Raw genomic sequence first — 18,676 nt, 5'->3', positions numbered from 1 at the left:
GTATATGGAAATATACGATCAATAGTTACCTCCGATTACAGTAATACCTTGCAAACAGACGGTTAACGTTAAGACAACACTAGTTGTAATTTTCGGTAACTGTATGAGAGAATGATAGAGATTGCATCAGCCACAAGTAACGTTAGGTAATAACATCTATTTATTGTTTGATCTCATTTTCAGTAAGATACTTCCACAGTCTCATCTTCAGAGTTATATTAAAGGTTTCTACTACTGACGCATTTTGTTTTCGTACATGGAAACGTATTAGAGGATTTTCTTTCTGCAAGAATTTCTTATGGAACTGCCTATGTTATAGTTTCATTAAATATGTCCTTAATCGCATCATAGAAGCAATTATGGGTGAGAGTTTATTATTAATTGTCGAGAAAGGTCAAAGAGCCAGAAAATAGTTGATTTATGCTAATTATACTAATTACAGACGTAATTATCGATGTTATATCATGTCAGGGGCTAAATGTATATACGGGTATTCAAAATGTAAAAAAAAAACAACGTTAAAAGAAAATTGCTCTTTTTAAAAGCCTTAGTTAAATTGTGTTCAGTGTTATGCCTACGGTTTAAAAGATATTACGCTACATTAAATACTATTAACGGAAACAAGGTGTATTAGTTATCAATTGCTACGGAAATTAATGTAATCTAGGATATCGCTTAAGAATGGTATCTCCCGATTAAGCTTCTATAGTTTCCTTATTACCTTTTAACATCGCATTTTACCGATTCGAAATCAGAAAAGTAAGTCGTCTAAACTTTATACAGGAAAGAAAAATCAAAAGTAAGTATATGATATTTTACATAATGCATGAAATAGCAAGAGACTTTTTAAAAAGTATGGTTATCTGATTTGGGTATACTATTGGATTGCTCTTGAAATAAATCCCGCTATTATTAAAGCCTAAACGTGAAGACATTTTAACATGAGAAAATAGCGTTTATTTGCGACTTTTACAAATGGCTGATTCTTCATTATTAGAACGTTTTTCTTGAAACACTTGTATAAGCATTTTTAATACGCATTTCGTGTAAGATCGTGTTTCCGTGTATTTGCTGTTTTTCGATAAATAATTCATGCCAATTGGAAGTATGAGTTGTTGCCGTATTAGCCAGAATTAGATACGTAGTGCAAATGTTTTATCGCTAATTAGAAAATCCACAAAGTCGTCACAACTTCTTTTCACTTTCACAGTAATTAAATACATGTGTTGGTCATTATTAAAATACAAATCTACCCCTCCAACAATCTTCGTCTTATTTAAACCAAGTACAATACATACATCTGTATATTTTTGCTGCAATTTATGAACAGGTATAATATTATTTACAAGCAATAATTCACGGTAAAATATAATCATGCTGACTTTGTCAAACTGAACAATTTGATTTAATTACAGTGTATGTAAAAAGAAATGCCATTTAATGTCTACTGTTAGCGATCCCTTTAAGATATAAGGTTTTTGTTATTCGAAAAGACATAGTCACTTAGAAAAAGACACTAAAGTTACCCATGTAGTATTAAGTTATATTCTTGTATTTTCTTGTGGTAGGCAGGGAAGATACACTATTAAGGGTCATTATGCCATTGAAACGTTGAAAGTCATATGCAAGTAAAGACAGTCATGTTAAGAATGATTCACTGATGCAACCCTTATAATGGGACAATACCCGTGTATCATTTTCTTCTTTAATGTATCGATGAAATTGGCCTTATAATAATAAGAATTTCCAAGCACATCGATAGTTCAATGCAAACAAATCAGAGGGTTTGGACAATGCCGTAAAACTAAGCATTCATTAATCTACTAATCCATTGCCAATCCACACACGGAAATGACATGTTGCTCAAGAGTGTATTGTTTATTAATCCGCTATCTTATAAGGCAAAATAATTGACTTGGATTAAAATTAAATTATATTAGATTAGAGTTGATTGCTGAGTGCCCTATATAATTCTACTTGTGACAAAGATGGGATTTTAACATAATAATGAAATTGTCTTTCACGAACTAAAAATAGTCATTAAATTTGTTAAAGCAAGCAACTTTAAAAATGAAATATGTAGTTGAAAACAAAGAACACGCTTCCGAATGCAATTTAGTAAAAGATTTATTGTGTACTTTCACCCATAAATTCGTTAGATAATTTAATACAATATTTAATTTTATTTTCATTCTTAAGGTTCTTGAGGAGGTTTTATTACTCGCTGTCAAGAAGAGTATCTAATTACTGTTATAATTAATGCTGTCTTAAGATAAACTGGAGAGTACATAGCAAAATCATAAAGCTAATTCGGAATTCCTTCGAATGTGGACATTTAATTGTGGATTTCGATTTTAGCGTCATGTACTTCTATTCACTGTATCAGTAAGCAGGCAAGAAAGAAATTTACATAGATTTAACCAAGGATATAAACTAATGATGAATCTTATGCTAATTAGGGTGTCGTTATGTTATATGATAATGTAAAACAAACAAGAAAGTAATAATAAGTGTGATATATATTACATGTTTGTTGATATGCTCTGTATTATCTGCAGATGTCATAACTGTTTCATTTGATTTTGAAGGTGGTTCGCAAGTTTTCACTGTACTAGTACAGATAAATTTAAAAATAATTAAATATTCTATAAATAAGTAACTGCACAGTGGAAAAAGGTTCGAATTTCCTTATGTTGTATCAGCATATAAAATCAAAAGTCTATTCGTTAACGCATCTTCTTTTAAACCGCACATGAAAATCAATATTTCTTCTTTCAATGTAATCATATGCAAGAGTGATATTGGGATCTCTGGAAATGGGTCAAATATAAAGACTACACATCAGGTAAGACATATTATGAATACTACTACTACTACTACTACTATTACTAATAATGACAACAACAAAATCAACAACAGCAACAACAACAATACAACAACTACTACTACTACTAATTGTATCTAATAAGGGTTATTAATTCAGCTTTATTTGACGAACTGTGCCTCAGCCAAGTTTGGAAGATGACCAATTGATTTCATTGTTAAAATTGATCCCAGATAATCTGTTAGGTAATTTTCAGAAAGACAAACCCAGAAAATAGTTAAATATTTAAATAATATGTAAGTTGATAAATATCCTTTTATAATAGTGCACAGCTAAAAATGCAAACCGTTCCACCTCTACAACGTTTATGGCTTTGTTCCAAAGCAATTGTCTACATGCCATGATGGTACAATACTGAAGGCTTCATTTCTAGAAAAAAATTAATATATAATTACAACTGTGTCAGATTGTATGCATACTGGTAATTTTATAATTCTATAATGACTTCAAGTCTTCGATAAGAGACAAAATAGGTATATATATATATATATATATATATATATATATATATATATATATATATATATATATATATATATATATATCTTTTCTTATTGGACGCAGTTGTAGGCAAGGTTTTAACTTATCGCCATATATTTTCATTTTATGTCCCTAGGGACATAAAATGAAAATATATGGCGATAAGTTAAAACCTTGCCTACAACTGCGTCCAATAAGAAACGATCATGAAACTTAACTCTTGACAGTAACGCATTATTGAAACTCGTTTGAAACGCGTGTATAAAGTTTCAGAAAAAAGGTTCTAAATTCTGGTCGCTGAAGTTTCGAAGCAACGTTTATAGGTATTATTTAACTAAGAAATAGGTCTCCATTTGTTTAGCAATAATTTATCCTTATTACATTTTCTAATTAATTTATAATTCCTTCTTGTTAAGGAGTTGATACTTCACACTGACGAAAACAAAAAATTATATATCTAAAAAGAATCTTTCTAAAATAAAAAGGAAATAAGGGCGTTTGAACCACCTGTGCCTGGATATTTATTGTTTTTTCCCTTTTTGAGACTGGACAGTAATTCATTGTATGCAGTTAATCTTTAAATTTAAATTTGTTCATTTAAGTTACGTTTATGTGATTTAAATTCCAGGTTGAAAGATTATTTAAAATCATATCTTCTACTTCTATAAATGTTGTGAGGAAATTGCACAAGAAGACTTAGTTTCGTGTAGCATTTCATATTGATCGGTTATTAGTGAACCATATTTTTCTGTCCTTAAATCAAGCCGTATTTATGAGTGTTCAGATCAACGTATTGTTTTAATAGATACTGTAACAAATCTAGGGCATGTGTCATTTGTATTTACGTTCCCATTTAAAAAAAAATTAGATTTTTTAGATTTTTAAACTACTCTCTCCACGTCACAGCAGTTGATCTGAAATAAGGAAGAAATCTAATTGTGGCTAATCTAAAGCTGAGTTTTTGGTCGTCAAGTCAATCTATTCTTTTCCACATTAAATTCTGATATAAACTAAGTTTGATTTATATTTGTGGTGTCATACCTACAGCTACCTATCTAGGTTTACGATTATTTTATATGAACACAATTTTGTGTATGTTGACCAGGGTTTATGACTAAATTAAAATCGCCTGACTTATTTACATAAGTATTGTACTGTACGTATTTCTTTTATTATCTCTGTATGAATCGCAGTTAGGACCATACTTATGAACCAGTCAAGTTTGTTTTCCTTCTATTATTACATCTAGATTGAGCTTATTCCCGTTTTTAGTTATTCTTAAATTTTTTTTTTTAAAATCAAAATTATTGCTGAATAAGACTGCAACGCCACTTGACTGGACAGTAAACGAGATAAAGAAATCTTCATATTCCCATACGACACGCATGATTTATTCCACTTTTGATTGGTAAGTTTAATTTTGAAAAATATAAAGATTTCTATTTTGCCTCAAGAAAATTCCGAACAACATAACTTTTGGTTCATCCCCTAGGGCTTGACAATTTACTGATATTGTTGAGATCCAATTATCTAAATTCTTGTTACAAGGACAATGTCTTTACAGGAAACAATTATCCTCTGATAATAATAATAATAATAATAATAATAATAACAATAATAATAATAATAATAATAATAATAATAATAATATTGCTGAGATCAGAAAGTTTTAACAGATAAATACAATCTACCTGTTGCTTTGATTGGATATGCTTGATTTTGGGCAGATATTTTAAAATTTGTGTATGAAACGCTCTATGCTTACGGCATGTCTCGTACACATACGGAGGTCTACACTGGAATTTCATACAGGAAAAAAGAGAAGAGCACAGTAAGAATAGAGAGACAATAACAACAAGAAATAACAAACAGTTCCAAAATTGGTTAAATAATAACCATCCATTCTGACGCGGAGACCATAACAAGATTAAAACCATTATTAAACCTTTTATCTCACCAACAACGTTGCGTAATATTAATAAACAGCGTGTATGTACATGTATTAGATTAAATTTGTTATAGTTTTGCCATTAATAATGATGATGATGATGATGATGATGATGATGATGATGATTATTATTATTAATATGACTGGAACATAAAAAGGTATCTGCAAGCATCAACAAAGCAGTTCTCAATAAAACTGGGTACTTCTGATGTTGAAAAGCGAAATACGATCGAACATATTCACACGACATGCTAACAGAACCTCTTGTACGTCAATATGAACTTTCCTTGTGCTCAATAATTGATATTGATACGTTGTAAAAAAGCTCACCCAACATATTGCTAAAACTGGCCGTCTGATCCGCGATATCTTGTTCTGCATAATTATATTGATCAATTTTCAACCAATCAAATCTCTTCTTTTATCCCATGCGTGAGCTGCGGCAGCTTTTGGGAACTTCCCTAGTTAAGTAGCGCCAAGTGGTGAAATATAACTGGCTATGAGCGTTCTCTCTTCCGCATCCTCCTCAGTAATATATTTGCAAGTCTAATGAGCTAAATATGTACCTTTAAATAGGCTGTCAAAGGCAACTTTTGCCAGACAGGTGCGAAAACATGCTATCTAACGGGATTTGAGACGAAACGTTTGTGACCTTTTGGAATGTCGTCGATATGTGATGTACAACAATGACTGAATAATGTGTACGTATCTGTTGCTTCTGAAAAAAATACTTTTCTTTTCAGAAGCAACCAAATTATTACACCGCAATGAGTCAAATTAGTGTTCAAAGGAAGAGTGCGTGGCTGTGATTAATTCATACGATATAGACTAGTAGTTTTCAAATCCATGTGATTAACAATCATTTTCAAGGAAATACATTAGCAAAATATTTCACCTCTTAGACATATAATTAATTGATAAACACAATGCAATCACTTTATCAGCTTCCTTCATAAACCTGTATCTCTGCCTCTGCCTCCGTCGCTGTCTATCTCTAACATTATGATTCCTACCACGGATTGTTAATGTCGAATCCCTCATTCATTCCCGTTTATCTTCTGCAGCTGAACACCAGATATGTCCATTCCGTCGGTACTGGGAACTCTGCTGTTTGCCTATACTGTCATATGCGTACCGGATACTGTGATTGTCTCTCCCGGAAATGTCTACATAGATATTATTCTATCTGTATACCATAACGAGAATGGTTCGTGCGGGACGGTTGACCCAGAATCTGTACAACAGTTGGAAGCAGTTAGATGGGCACTCAAAACCATTCAAGAAGCTTCGTACATACCAGGAATTACTATAGGTGCGTAATAAGGTGACTGATGCAACCAAAGTACAAAACATTCGAATGCTGAAGAATCATTCAATCAGATTCTCGTTTGACTCACACAGATCTAAACCATCTGAATGTCTGGTAAATAAAGGACTCACGGTACTAGGTATATGGAAGAATGGGTACAGGTGAAGAAATAGGTTAAGATAAAATAGAGTATATATGCATTTGTATAGCCATGCCTGGTCGATAATGAAAGTAATATTTTCAAAAAAGGAAACTTTTGAGAGCTTATACTATTTCTAACTGAAAAAATATAGTGTTTTATTGAAGGAGTTTCTTGGAACGCCCATTACTGAAATAAGCACCTAATTATTTTCTTGTGGAAATGAAAACACATCTAAATAAAACAATGGTATGGGGCATATGTGTTACTCCACAAAGAAACTTGCATTATAGATAGGTCTATACTGAGAAATATAGGTTTGATCACGACCATTCACATATTTAAAGTTTCATGATTTTTAATATCACAGTGTTTCTGTAGGTCTGCTATGGGAACTTAGTTTTCATTTTAAGTCACGTGTATACACAACAACGCCGAAAATAAGGCTTACCAAAAATTAGGTAAGGTGGCTGACTGGTCAGCATACAACTATAATATTAATATTCATATTTGGCCTTGTCCCCCTTAGCAAAGAGCACATTGCGTATATACTCCAAAAGGAATGACCTATCTCAGAGGCCTATATTCATAGACTGCCATCTGGCGAACAAATCAAACACTCTCGTTAACACCACTGGGTTGTATGTAGTTATGTGAAAAATCAATTAGTGCAGCCGTACTGTGAATGCTTTTTGTAATATGGTCGTTATTTAACACAGACCAAGTTTGAAAGGCGAAATGGATGGGGCAATATCCCCGTTGAGGCTGTTGTACACATTTGTTAATGCTTGAAGCAACTGATTATATTTGCTATTGAAAGTACATTAACTTCTCTGCTCTATTTTATTCAATTTCTACTTTTGAAAGCAATGAAGTCATATTTAGTATCATTTGAAAGATGAATAAATATCCAGAAAACTGCAACATTTTACAAAAGCAAAGTAAACGTTTTACAGACACAATCAATTAACACTTTTGAATAGCTAGTTTTAATTTTAAGCAACTCACTTGCGGCTATTGATATTAACTATTGATTTAAAAATGTTTTATTTTATTGTCATACATTGTTCAGGTTCATTAAATAAACGCATCGAAAATTTAATTTGTTTTTGTACCCTAATAAAGATATGTTCAACGATGTCAAAGATATCAATTAAATTATACATTGAAGGCCAACAAGCAAGGAATGGTCTGGAAGTCTTACCGATCTGTAACGATAAGTATACCAAACGTGAGTTACTTGTGCAGGTTACGTTACTTGGTTGTCTTCATAAGTTTGCAATTTATAAATCTCGGTCTTTGTTCAAATAAACCAGGAGGAAAAACCTTTTCACGTTTTAGATAATAATATTTCTCTAATACTTATCTGGAATAGAAACCCAAAGTGTCCAAAAGGTATCTTATAGGCAGAATTATACACAAAAATAAAATATTAATTTTAAATTGCTAGTAGTCCTGCTTACCCCTTGTTAGATGGCATATTAACAACACTTTCAACACATTCTTGGCAATATCATGACAAAAAAAGGGATCTAAATGCCTTTCACAAAGATGTGCAGATGCAGACGACTTGGAGCTGTCATTGATGAGTATGAAACCCGCAGTACATGAGATACTTGTCTGTTCGCCTACTAACTTACCTTCCACGGTTTCCTACGCAAACATTTTCTGGACACTGCATACTCGGATTTTGACTCACTGTTGGTATCATTACATTAAGCGCGCTTTTATAGGGATTTCTATTTTCGTAAGTTAAGGGTGAATCAGAAAAATAACCATTTAATACGTGTTCCCACGGTGGAAAATTTATTATTAAATTTGGCATATTTAAGACTATCATTATTAGAAGAGACTGCGCTAAAGATAACATAACCAGGGGCACACGCAGACTTATTTTCAGTGTGTTAGCGAATATGTAGTGGTCAGTTATAAAGTTTTACGGATGAAGGCCAAAACGTATTTGGAGGTGAAATCCTGCTTGTGTGAACAATGCAGATAACTTCTGCTATGTTTTTGTGGTGAAGTAACGTTTTGCATCGCAAAAATGCAGAATAACCACTTTGGTTAAGAAAACCTGTCTCTTTTATCTTGGCTGCAATACTGGAGACCAGGACAAGAGTGGACCAAACACATATGCTTCAACGCTTGTGCAACAAATCCTAGCCAGTGGTTGACGAGGAAAAGGGTATCTAAGCCTTTTGCTGTGCTAAAGATCCGGAGAGTGCCGACATACCATATCAACAGTTGCGAAATGTATGTCAGAGAAGAAATAGTGGACTGTGCATTATCCAAATATTTCATCAGCAATACACCCAGTATCCCACGGAGAAGGACGGTGGGTCTCGGATGCACCAGAATCATTGTCACTTGAGTCAGACGAGGAAGAGGAAGAGGATGAAACTTCTAGTCCTGATCCATCAATGTCACATGAGCCATTATTTCTCCCATCCTGCTCCGCTGAATCACACCGCACAACACAAGGAGGACTGAATGACCTTGTCAGGAATTTGGAACTATCCATGAGTAAGGCAGAGCTGTTGTGTTTCAGACTACAGCAGTGGAATCTCCTGGCAGGTAATGTTAGGGTTTCCATATTCCGTGAAAGTCAAATGGATCTTGTCACATTATTCCTCATGGAAGGTGATCTTGTAACCTGCAACAACTTCGAAGGTGTGATGGCAGCCCTCAGCATAGTTCATGATCCAGATGAGTAGAGACTGTTCGTTGATTCATCGCAGACGTGTCTTAAATCTGTTTTGCTGCATAATGACAATATTTTGCCATCAATTCCAGTTGGTCATGCAGTTCATATGAACCTATGAAAACATGACACAGCTTTTTGATGTGAAAACTATGACCAGCATCAGTGGCAGCTTTGTGGCAATTTGAAGGTTATTGCTCTCTTTCTTAATCTGCAGACTGGATACACAACGTACTGCTGTTTTCTCTGCGACTGGGATAGCCATGCGAGAGATTCTCACTACATCAAGAGAGAATGGTTACTTCGAGAGTCATTGGAGACTGGAAGGAAAGGTACTCAGCATAAACCACTTGTTAAATGAAGGAACGTTTTGTTACCACCCTTGCACAACAAGCTGGTTCTGATGAAGAATTTTCTTAAGGCCATGGACAAAACAAAAGCAGCTTTCAAGTACCTCCGTGGAAAATTTCCAAGGTTATGTGAAGCTAAGATAAAGGAAGGTGTCTTTGTTGGTCCTTAGATTCGTGAACATCTTCGAGATGATGCATTAGACCGTGCACTGCGTAGCAAGTAAAAGACAGCATGGAAAGCCTTCCAGTTAGTGGCAAAGAATTTTCTTGGAAACAACAAATTAGACAACTACAGGGAGTTGGTGGAAAACTTCTTCAAATCATACAAAAGCCTTGGTTGCAACATGTCACTAAAGATACATGTTTTGCACTCTCATCTAAATTTGTTTCCAACCGAACTGCGGAGCAGTGAGCGACGAGAATGGCGAGCGATTTCGCCAGGACATTGCAACAATGGAGAAAGGATGTCAGGGCAAATTGAGCCCATCAATGCTGCATACTATTTCTGGACAGCACAAGTGATGTTCCATTTAATTTATAAAAGAGACAAGCCAAGAAGCGTCAAGTAGATACTGGATAAGGTCTAAACTATCTATCTTTATATACATAATAGTGTTTTGCCTTTTGTTTCATAATACATTTTATTTATATAAATCTTTTACTGTTTTTAAAGTGTTACATTAACAGGACAGGTGAAATATCATCATGTAAAGCAACCATAAACACAAAAAAGATCCATGTTTACAATTTATGAGTAAAACTCTACAATCTACACAATATACATAGACGTAAAATCTAGAAACTTAATAGGGAACAGTAGCCAATCAGTTGTTTTAATTGTCATATTTGAATTCAGCACATCAAAATCCATAATAAATAGCACATTGAATCTCTGTAGCAGACGACTTCTAAAACAATTGTAGATTAGTGTAATCCATGGTATTAAGTTATGCATTGCCGTTCGTGGTTATCTGACACAGTAACCGATAGACGACTGTGATTGATTGGTGAGCACTTTCATGTTACCCGGCACAAAAGCCCACAAAAGAGAATTGAAACAGAGTATATACTACCAAATAACAAATGACTTAGAGCTACAAGTGGTTAATATTGCAGTACATGTTCAAAATTAGACCTCACACAGAATATTTTACTTCTATCGAAAGAACAACATAAGTGGGAAATATTTTGTTTTCGTCTCACCCGATGCTTTTTTGCAAGCGAAGGTAGTTTGCTCAGAATATCCGATATGTAATTTTCTCAAATCCTCAAATTATTGCAAGTTGCTTTTTAAACATAAAAATTACATTCTGAGCAAGGAGTCCACCAACTACCGTTTTTACGAAGTTAAAAAAGTACAAGTGCATTCGTTTATGAAGTGACATACTGATATTCTTCTCACTCCAGGACTACGGGCTCATCGTACGTGCAGGTCTACAGAGAATGCCGCCATGGTTGCTGCCACTATTGCATACGAATTGAAGACCAATAAATCAACAACCTTTGGTATATGCAAAGTATAAGACCGAGGACCTAAATGTATTATAGTTTACACTCTGAAACCTTGACAAAAATGTCAAGGTCAGATATTTTCTTTGTTTCTATTTTTTAGACTGAAGGTTCAACTACTGATAGCCTTCAAGAAATCCTGGATCATGAAAAATTCTCAAATGTTCTTCTTAAAATGTGGATGTTCAAGCCCTAAAGTGGTGCACAAGGCCGATATTTTGTTTCTGCCGCATGACATGGTTATTCATTATAAGTACATGTATGTGATGTTTGTAGTTGATGTCGCCAGCCGTATACAAGGAGACCAAAACCCTAGCACATGTCTACAAGCGGGGTCACTATAGTGTGTTACAACGCTAGGTCTTACAAAATGTAATAGAAAGATGCGAAACCAATAAGTTTTGTAAACTCAACACAAATTTATTTATCTAAGTTTCAACGTGGAAATCAGGAGACACTTACAGTGTTGTGAATTAAATCACAAACAATCCTAAATGTCATATCACAAGTCAAAACAAATCGAATTTTCCAAATGAATTCCAATAGTCTTGAGTGCCCTGATGTAAAACAATGATACAGTCTAGAACATCTTTTAATGGGTTCGCGGTGATTCGAAAGTAGTGTCCAAGTAAAACAAACTCATTGAATTCTTTGTAATTCCAAAGAATAATTTAAAACAATAATTCAAATTGTTTACCAAGCCTCTGTTTATACATATTTCACTTAACATACGGCGCAATGGAATGTTCTGGAAAATATATAAATTCCATGGAAAATCTCACTATTCCTTGAACTCAAATTCTAGTAAACAGTTTGCTTGAAATATGAGGTAGCAGGCATGCAAAAACTCTATCGAAATACCTCATTCACAACATGACAAAATCCAGGTATCCAAAAACTCTATCCATAACCTTCAATCACGGACAACAGTCAAGTACATACTATAATTCAAATATTCAAAACACCACCGTTCATAAATAAAAATAAAGACATACACTAAAATTTAGTTTTACATGCTTATTAAATATACGTATGATACTATAATAATTAATAATAATTACTGAGGACTATGTTTAATGAATGACACCAAATATACACAAAAATGCAATATAGTACTACTATGCACATGAGAGAACATCTACAATCACATTATTGTTTCCCCTGATGTTTCTAAAATAATATTCCTGCAGCATAAAACTCGATCCCGACAATACTTTTTTGATGTTTTGTTTTCATTTTGTAAATGAAAGTAAGGAGGTTGTGATCACTAAATGAAAGTAAGGAGGTTGTGATCACTAAATGAAAGTAAGGAGGTTGTGATCACTAAATGAAAGTAAGGAGGTTGTGATCACTAAATGAAAGTAAGGAGGTTGCGATCACTAAATGCAATAATCGGAGAAGGTGCTGCTATATACATTTCAAAATGTTGCAAAGCCAATATAAAAGTCAAACATTCCTTCTTGATTGTGAATTAATTTCTCTGGTACTTGTTAAGCTTTTAGAAAAATTTCACACTGAATGATCCACTCCATTCTTACCTCATGGAATCAATACATCACCAACCACTACATCATTTGCATCAACAGACATTTTATAAAATAGTCTGAAATATAGAGTTGTAAGAACTGGTGAGCCTCTAAATATCGCTATAATTCGTCAAAAGATTCACGAGTCAGACAAAGAAACTTGGATCTCTTACTCAACACATATTTTTTTAGAGAAGCGACAATTATAGAGCAATTTGAGCAAAATTTCTGATAATATCCAGCAATTAGTGTCAGATGCTTTTTACTGGTAGGCACTGGGAATTCTACAGGTTTAACCTAACCGTGTCCCCCAAAGTGCTAAAAGCGTGACACGAGCATGGCGAAACTAACTTTTCCCTATATTAACCGTCAGATTTGAGTCACTGAGTCAATCAAAGAATTTCCGAATGGGTACCAGGTGATCTTTTCAGGTATGGGTGTTCAAGAGGACGTCATTGATGCAGCGTGATTATTATCTAGGACAGATGTTGTCATGTTCATTAAGTGCTGAAATATAGTATGATACTTTTTCATGCCAAATTATATTACTTTATGCTGATAAAGACCATCTGGAGTTAAAAAATGCCGAATATTCGTTTGTTGTTTCAGTTAGTGGAATTTGCCAAAATCCTTTCAAAAAGTGAGACTTAGTGATGCATTTTGCATTTGTCAATAAAGCCACATATTCTTGGCATTGGAAATCGTTATGGTGACACTGTTAACTTTTAAATAGTTAATATACACACGAATTTTTGTATCTGGTTTAGACACAAAATTACATTTTGAAATCCCAATACATTTACTTGGTTCTATACTGTCATTCCCCAACAAATATCGAGTTTATTTTTACAAAAAGTTCATGCTTGAGAAGATTTATCATGTATGAATGCTGTTTCACAGGTGTAGAAGCTATAACTTCAATGCCAATATAGATTGTATAGCCGTTTTAGTTCACTGGATGTACGTGTGAAAGTTTCTGATCCAGATTACTTCATCTTTCTGAATTCTGAAGAATGGTTAAACCAAAGTCACTACGGTCGGATTGCATTCCATTCTTTACATCCTAATTGTGTGACAGATGCAACTAAAGTGATTGATTAAATAACTAAGCTATCTCTACTAAAATACTCCTTTAACATATTTATATAACAAAATTGAGTGTGTTTCCTCTTCCCAGGAGTGTTACTGATATATTTTGCATTATTTGCTCTTTTTAAAAAAAAATTGTATAAACACAACATAATCTAGCACAAGGAGGATTTTATGGTATGGGAAAGAAATCCAGAACTCATCACAAGGCTGAAAGCCTCCTTCTTTCATGTATATTTCTGTCAAACATTAATTTTATTTTGACTGAGGAGAGTGAAGATATGTTCGTGCTATACCACAAGCTTCTGACGACTTATATTTGAAAAGATTAATCGTTGAATGTTCATTTTAAAGACATTTCTATTTTAATAAATTCAATGGTCCACGGACAGTGTGACCAAAATATAGTTCAAAAGGATTAAAATCCAATGATTCGTGAACTCTTTTCCCATCAGCAAACAACATCATATGAACGCCCTCATCACAATATTTTCGTTTATTAAAACAATACGATCAAATCATATTCTTCGATGTTTTATGAGATCTTTCCAAAGCCACTTGGACTTTCAGGGTGATAGGGAGACATTTAAACTCTTGGATGCCTCATTATTATATAGTTGGTTAGAAAATTCCAGACATAATATTTGACCCTTCATAAGATTGAATAAATTTGGGAAGAAAACTAGAGTAGATATAATTATTAAAGCTTTTACAAGGGTTTTAATTTTAATTTTTACTCAGAGTAATTTCCAGTGGAAATCGTGTGAACACACGCATAATGGTTAACAAGTATTGGTTGCCTGACTTGGTCTTGGGTAACGGTGACCTCATAAAAAGTCTGATCAATAAAAGTTTTAGCTAAAGAAACACATTTCTTATCAACATTTGTCTCAGGAGCACTTTTTCCATAATTCTTGCAATTGCACAAGCAGGATACAAATCAGGGATTTCGCTCTCAATTGGAGCGATATTTAGATCCAAACAAAATATGTAACTTACAAGTGGATTAACCACGATCTTATTTCCAGCCAGGTCATTACTTAATAATAAATGAATACCCTCCATAGGTAAAGAATTGCTACTCCAAATGTCACGGGTCCGGAGACTTAACTTTGGGCAGGTCAGCAAACTCGGCGATGAACATTCTAAAACACTCAGCCTTAAACTTGCCCAAGACTTTTTAATTTTACGTGCTACTGAGCCGATTTTCCCTACGGTAGTCGCTTGTGTCATAGAGCCATACCTCGGAAGACATCATCGGTCTCAGTCTACAACATCAGATTGTCAGTGTCAGTGTCCAGTCTACTTAAAGATATAGCGTACATAAACTACGTGCTTAGATCAAGAATTTCCCGCTCTGCATAGATGGTTAAGTATCAGTCTGGCCTTTGTAAAATAAACAACAGCAAGATATCCGCTAAAGAGATTAGCTGCTAAATGACGCTGACTGTCGCTTAGACATCAAAACACCGCCACGGAGGCCCTTCTCAATAAATCGGTAAATGTCGAAGTTCTGTCAGCAGCTCGAACATGGTACATGTAATTTTAGCAGGGCATCCAACTAATGCTGGGTTCGCTGTAATAAAGTGTTGAGTTGAGGCCGTACATATTTAGCGAGGTATCATATAAAGCTATCAGAATGACATTGGTTTTGAGCAAGAGTTTCTGGTAGCTTCCATGCACTGGCAGCAAAATGTCTGTCACACACTCTGCGCACGCTCATATTATTTTTTGATCACTTCATACCAACCATGTTGGTTGTAAAAGGCATATATTGGCTGAATCTGTATTTCTTCGAATCGCTGGAGCTAATTTTCCTTTATGATGCCCTTCCGATAGCCTCCGTGATCAGGTCACAGTCGTGGCCGCAAAGATTATGAAACACACGTTACACCATCATTTTATTTTCCTGGGTAGATGCGAAGCTTGAGGTTACATTTGTTGTGGGAGGCACCGCAGTACAATCAGGTAATATTTCAGTGGTCTAGCATTCCATCGTTACCTAGTTCTCGCCACAAACATTGCAAACTGTGGCTTTCTATAAATCCATGCAGTGGTCTCCATCTTTTAAAAGCTCAGCTTGATAACGAAGCTCCTGAATCTCTTAGCACTCTCACTGGAGCCATCGTGGCCGAGGTATAACACTGTATCGTTGAAAAGTCTGTGCTTCTAACATCTGTGTATCAAAAGTTACATGGAAGCTGGTGTGCAATTGTTTTTGTTATTTTCCTTTGATGGTTGGCCTTCCAATGGCACCTTTATTGTCTTCAATTCTGCATACATAGTGTATGGGAACTGCACCTGGTGGTTGTGGTTCTTTACCGCAAGGATGTTATTGTTTGGGTCCAGAGAAGATTTTCACTTATACCCCTGTCGTGTGGGCTGCCAAATGTTTGCACACGTTTTGATAATAATGCTACTAAATTATCAGAACAAGTCAAATTTAACTGAATTTTTTTTCTTAAATCAGAATATTTATATGCCGAAAACGTATAACATTTTTCTGTAAGTACATTTTTCGTGGGTTTTTCCCCGTGAATATTCTCCTCTATTTTTCCCTGTGAGTTTTATTCCATGATCACAACGTGCCTCTGTATAGTCTGAACATTGTTGGAGGTACTCCTTTTGACAACAATGTTTTTTTATTAGAATTAAAGATTTTAAAAGTACTCTTCAACAATATTAAAAAATGTCCACCCAATCACATGCAATTGATGCATAATTTGGAGTAACTATAGCAACGCTCAAACTAATACGGATACTATGTTTACAAGAACGAACTGCTTGAATAATGTAGAAAGCTGGTGACTACACGCCATCTTCTTAAATAGATTTTTTTAAAAAATGGACTGGTTGTAATTTTGTGAACGCGTCGAAGTACCGATATTTTTCATCAAATATAAGGCGGACCATGTTCTTGGACCAAGATATCTATCATATCTCGCCAAATCGTTCACACCTGACATTGATCCTCATTCCTTTTCATTTGTATTTTTTTCTATTCTAAAATTCACTTCTCTTAATTCAGAGAAATCTCTGGTTGTATTGGACCCACCATTATGGAACACTAATCTTATTCAAAATATAATATCAGTCTCATACTGTAAATTGGATTCACAGTAATAACCCCTAATGATATCCAGGTTTTTTTTTCCTCTCAAAATGTTAAAAAATATAGCTGGCACGTTTTATTGCTTTGCAATAATGATATCATTGTTACAACTCCAGGGTCTTGGTGTAACAAGCAAGAACAAAAACGAACATGTTTTGTAAAATTGGAAATATAATTTATTTCCCTAAAATACAAAGTGAAAGAATACAAATAACTTACAGGATGGTGTAAGTCATGATGAATTCCTAAAATCCTAAACGTTCGATCAATTCCAATGGTTCAGATAATCCGAAAAGGTTCCAAAGTATTAGGAATTACGTCACTGTTGTACTGATGTGTATATAAGAAATTAATGCTATAATTTGAAAATGTCTTAAGAAGAATTCCCGGTAATTCCAATAAATTTATATATCTAAATGTCTTTGAATGGCCATATTAGCATTTTTGTATTAATGTGCTAACATGTTAACTTTTTATTATTATTATTATTATTATTATTATTATCATTATTATTATTATCAATTGACAGCCTGCTCCGATGACAGTTATATGCAGGGGCAAATTTAATTAGACTGCCATATTCTAAGATAATGAAATAAGGACAAATAGGATAGGTTATGTACTTGATTTCATTCAGTTTTTACATATGACTTGCGTCGCGTTTCTAATTAATGCTTGAAAAAAAAATAGGAGAATCAATTGGTTACGGACAAGTGATGAAAATGATACACTGTAAATAGTTTTCGTCTATTTCCAAAATGTTTGCATATATATATATATATATATATATATATATATATATATATATATATATATATATATATATATATATATATATAAAAGTCTAATCTCTTATCTATGATTTTCATAGGAATATTGGGTCCGGAATTCAGTTCAGAAGCCATGGTTGTCTCCAGCCTACTTGGGGCACTTCCAGAAATGCATCGCCTCCCACAGATTGGATATTCCACCAGTGCCGCATCATTGTCGGATAGAAACTCATACCGAAACTTCTTCCGAGTCATTCCTCCAGATAATATTCAGATCAGTGTAAGTTTCCAGGTTCAGATCATATTATTGTTATTGCTATGTATGTCGCAAAAACACGGTTGGTAAAATGAATGTTTTCCACGATGCTTCCATACAAATTTGATTTTAATTTCTGGTAACGCCTTGGATTCGACTTAAGGTTTCACTAATCAATACTAAAACCAGTTGCACTAAAATGGCTTTATCTATATTTGTGGTATTGGTCCATACAAATAATATTTATGCAGAATCAGTGATGAATTGAAGTAGACACCACTCTGCTTTTTATTAGTAACTGCCGATCACAATGAATCACTGGAATCATTGGGTGACACATGTATAAACAATTAAAGAATATAATAATTACTTGCTACATTATATCTGAACAACACCTAGTTCGAGGCATCAGACTGGACAACAAGTAGACGAATCAACACTGACGTCATTTCCTTTCAAGCGGCGATACTCACAGCTGCAATCAACACCAGGAGAGACAAATCCACTTACAATCCCAGTGATATACCGGCTTGAAAAATGTTAATTAGTCTTTACTGTGTTAATTAAAACCGTACATAAATATCGGCGAGTAAAGCAGACAAC

The 18,676-nt window shown here is 34.1% G+C and overlaps 1 protein-coding gene across 2 annotated transcripts in view; it reads left to right on the top strand.

Annotated features, from left to right (window-relative positions):
- Positions 1 to 722: 722 nt before the first annotated feature.
- The window catches only part of LOC149795195 (uncharacterized), a 37,689-nt gene continuing 19,735 nt past the window's right edge, over positions 723 to 18,676 (top strand). The window contains exons 1-4 of one of the 2 annotated variants that reach the window (XM_089964932.1): positions 723 to 799; positions 6,377 to 6,624; positions 11,219 to 11,317; positions 17,919 to 18,097. In XM_089964932.1, the coding sequence (XP_089821058.1) occupies positions 6,390 to 6,624; positions 11,219 to 11,317; positions 17,919 to 18,097 (513 nt within the window). In that variant the 5' untranslated portion in view covers positions 723 to 799; positions 6,377 to 6,389. The remainder of the gene's footprint in view (positions 800 to 6,376; positions 6,625 to 11,218; positions 11,318 to 17,918; positions 18,098 to 18,676) is intronic. The other variant, XM_089964933.1, reaches the window with a different exon arrangement.

This window comes from Sinohyriopsis cumingii, chromosome 7, assembly GCF_028554795.1.
Source record: "Sinohyriopsis cumingii isolate HCF-2022 chromosome 7, ASM2855479v2, whole genome shotgun sequence".
NCBI lineage: Eukaryota > Metazoa > Mollusca > Bivalvia > Unionida > Unionidae > Sinohyriopsis > Sinohyriopsis cumingii.
This window is presented reverse-complemented; position numbering and strand designations above follow the sequence as displayed.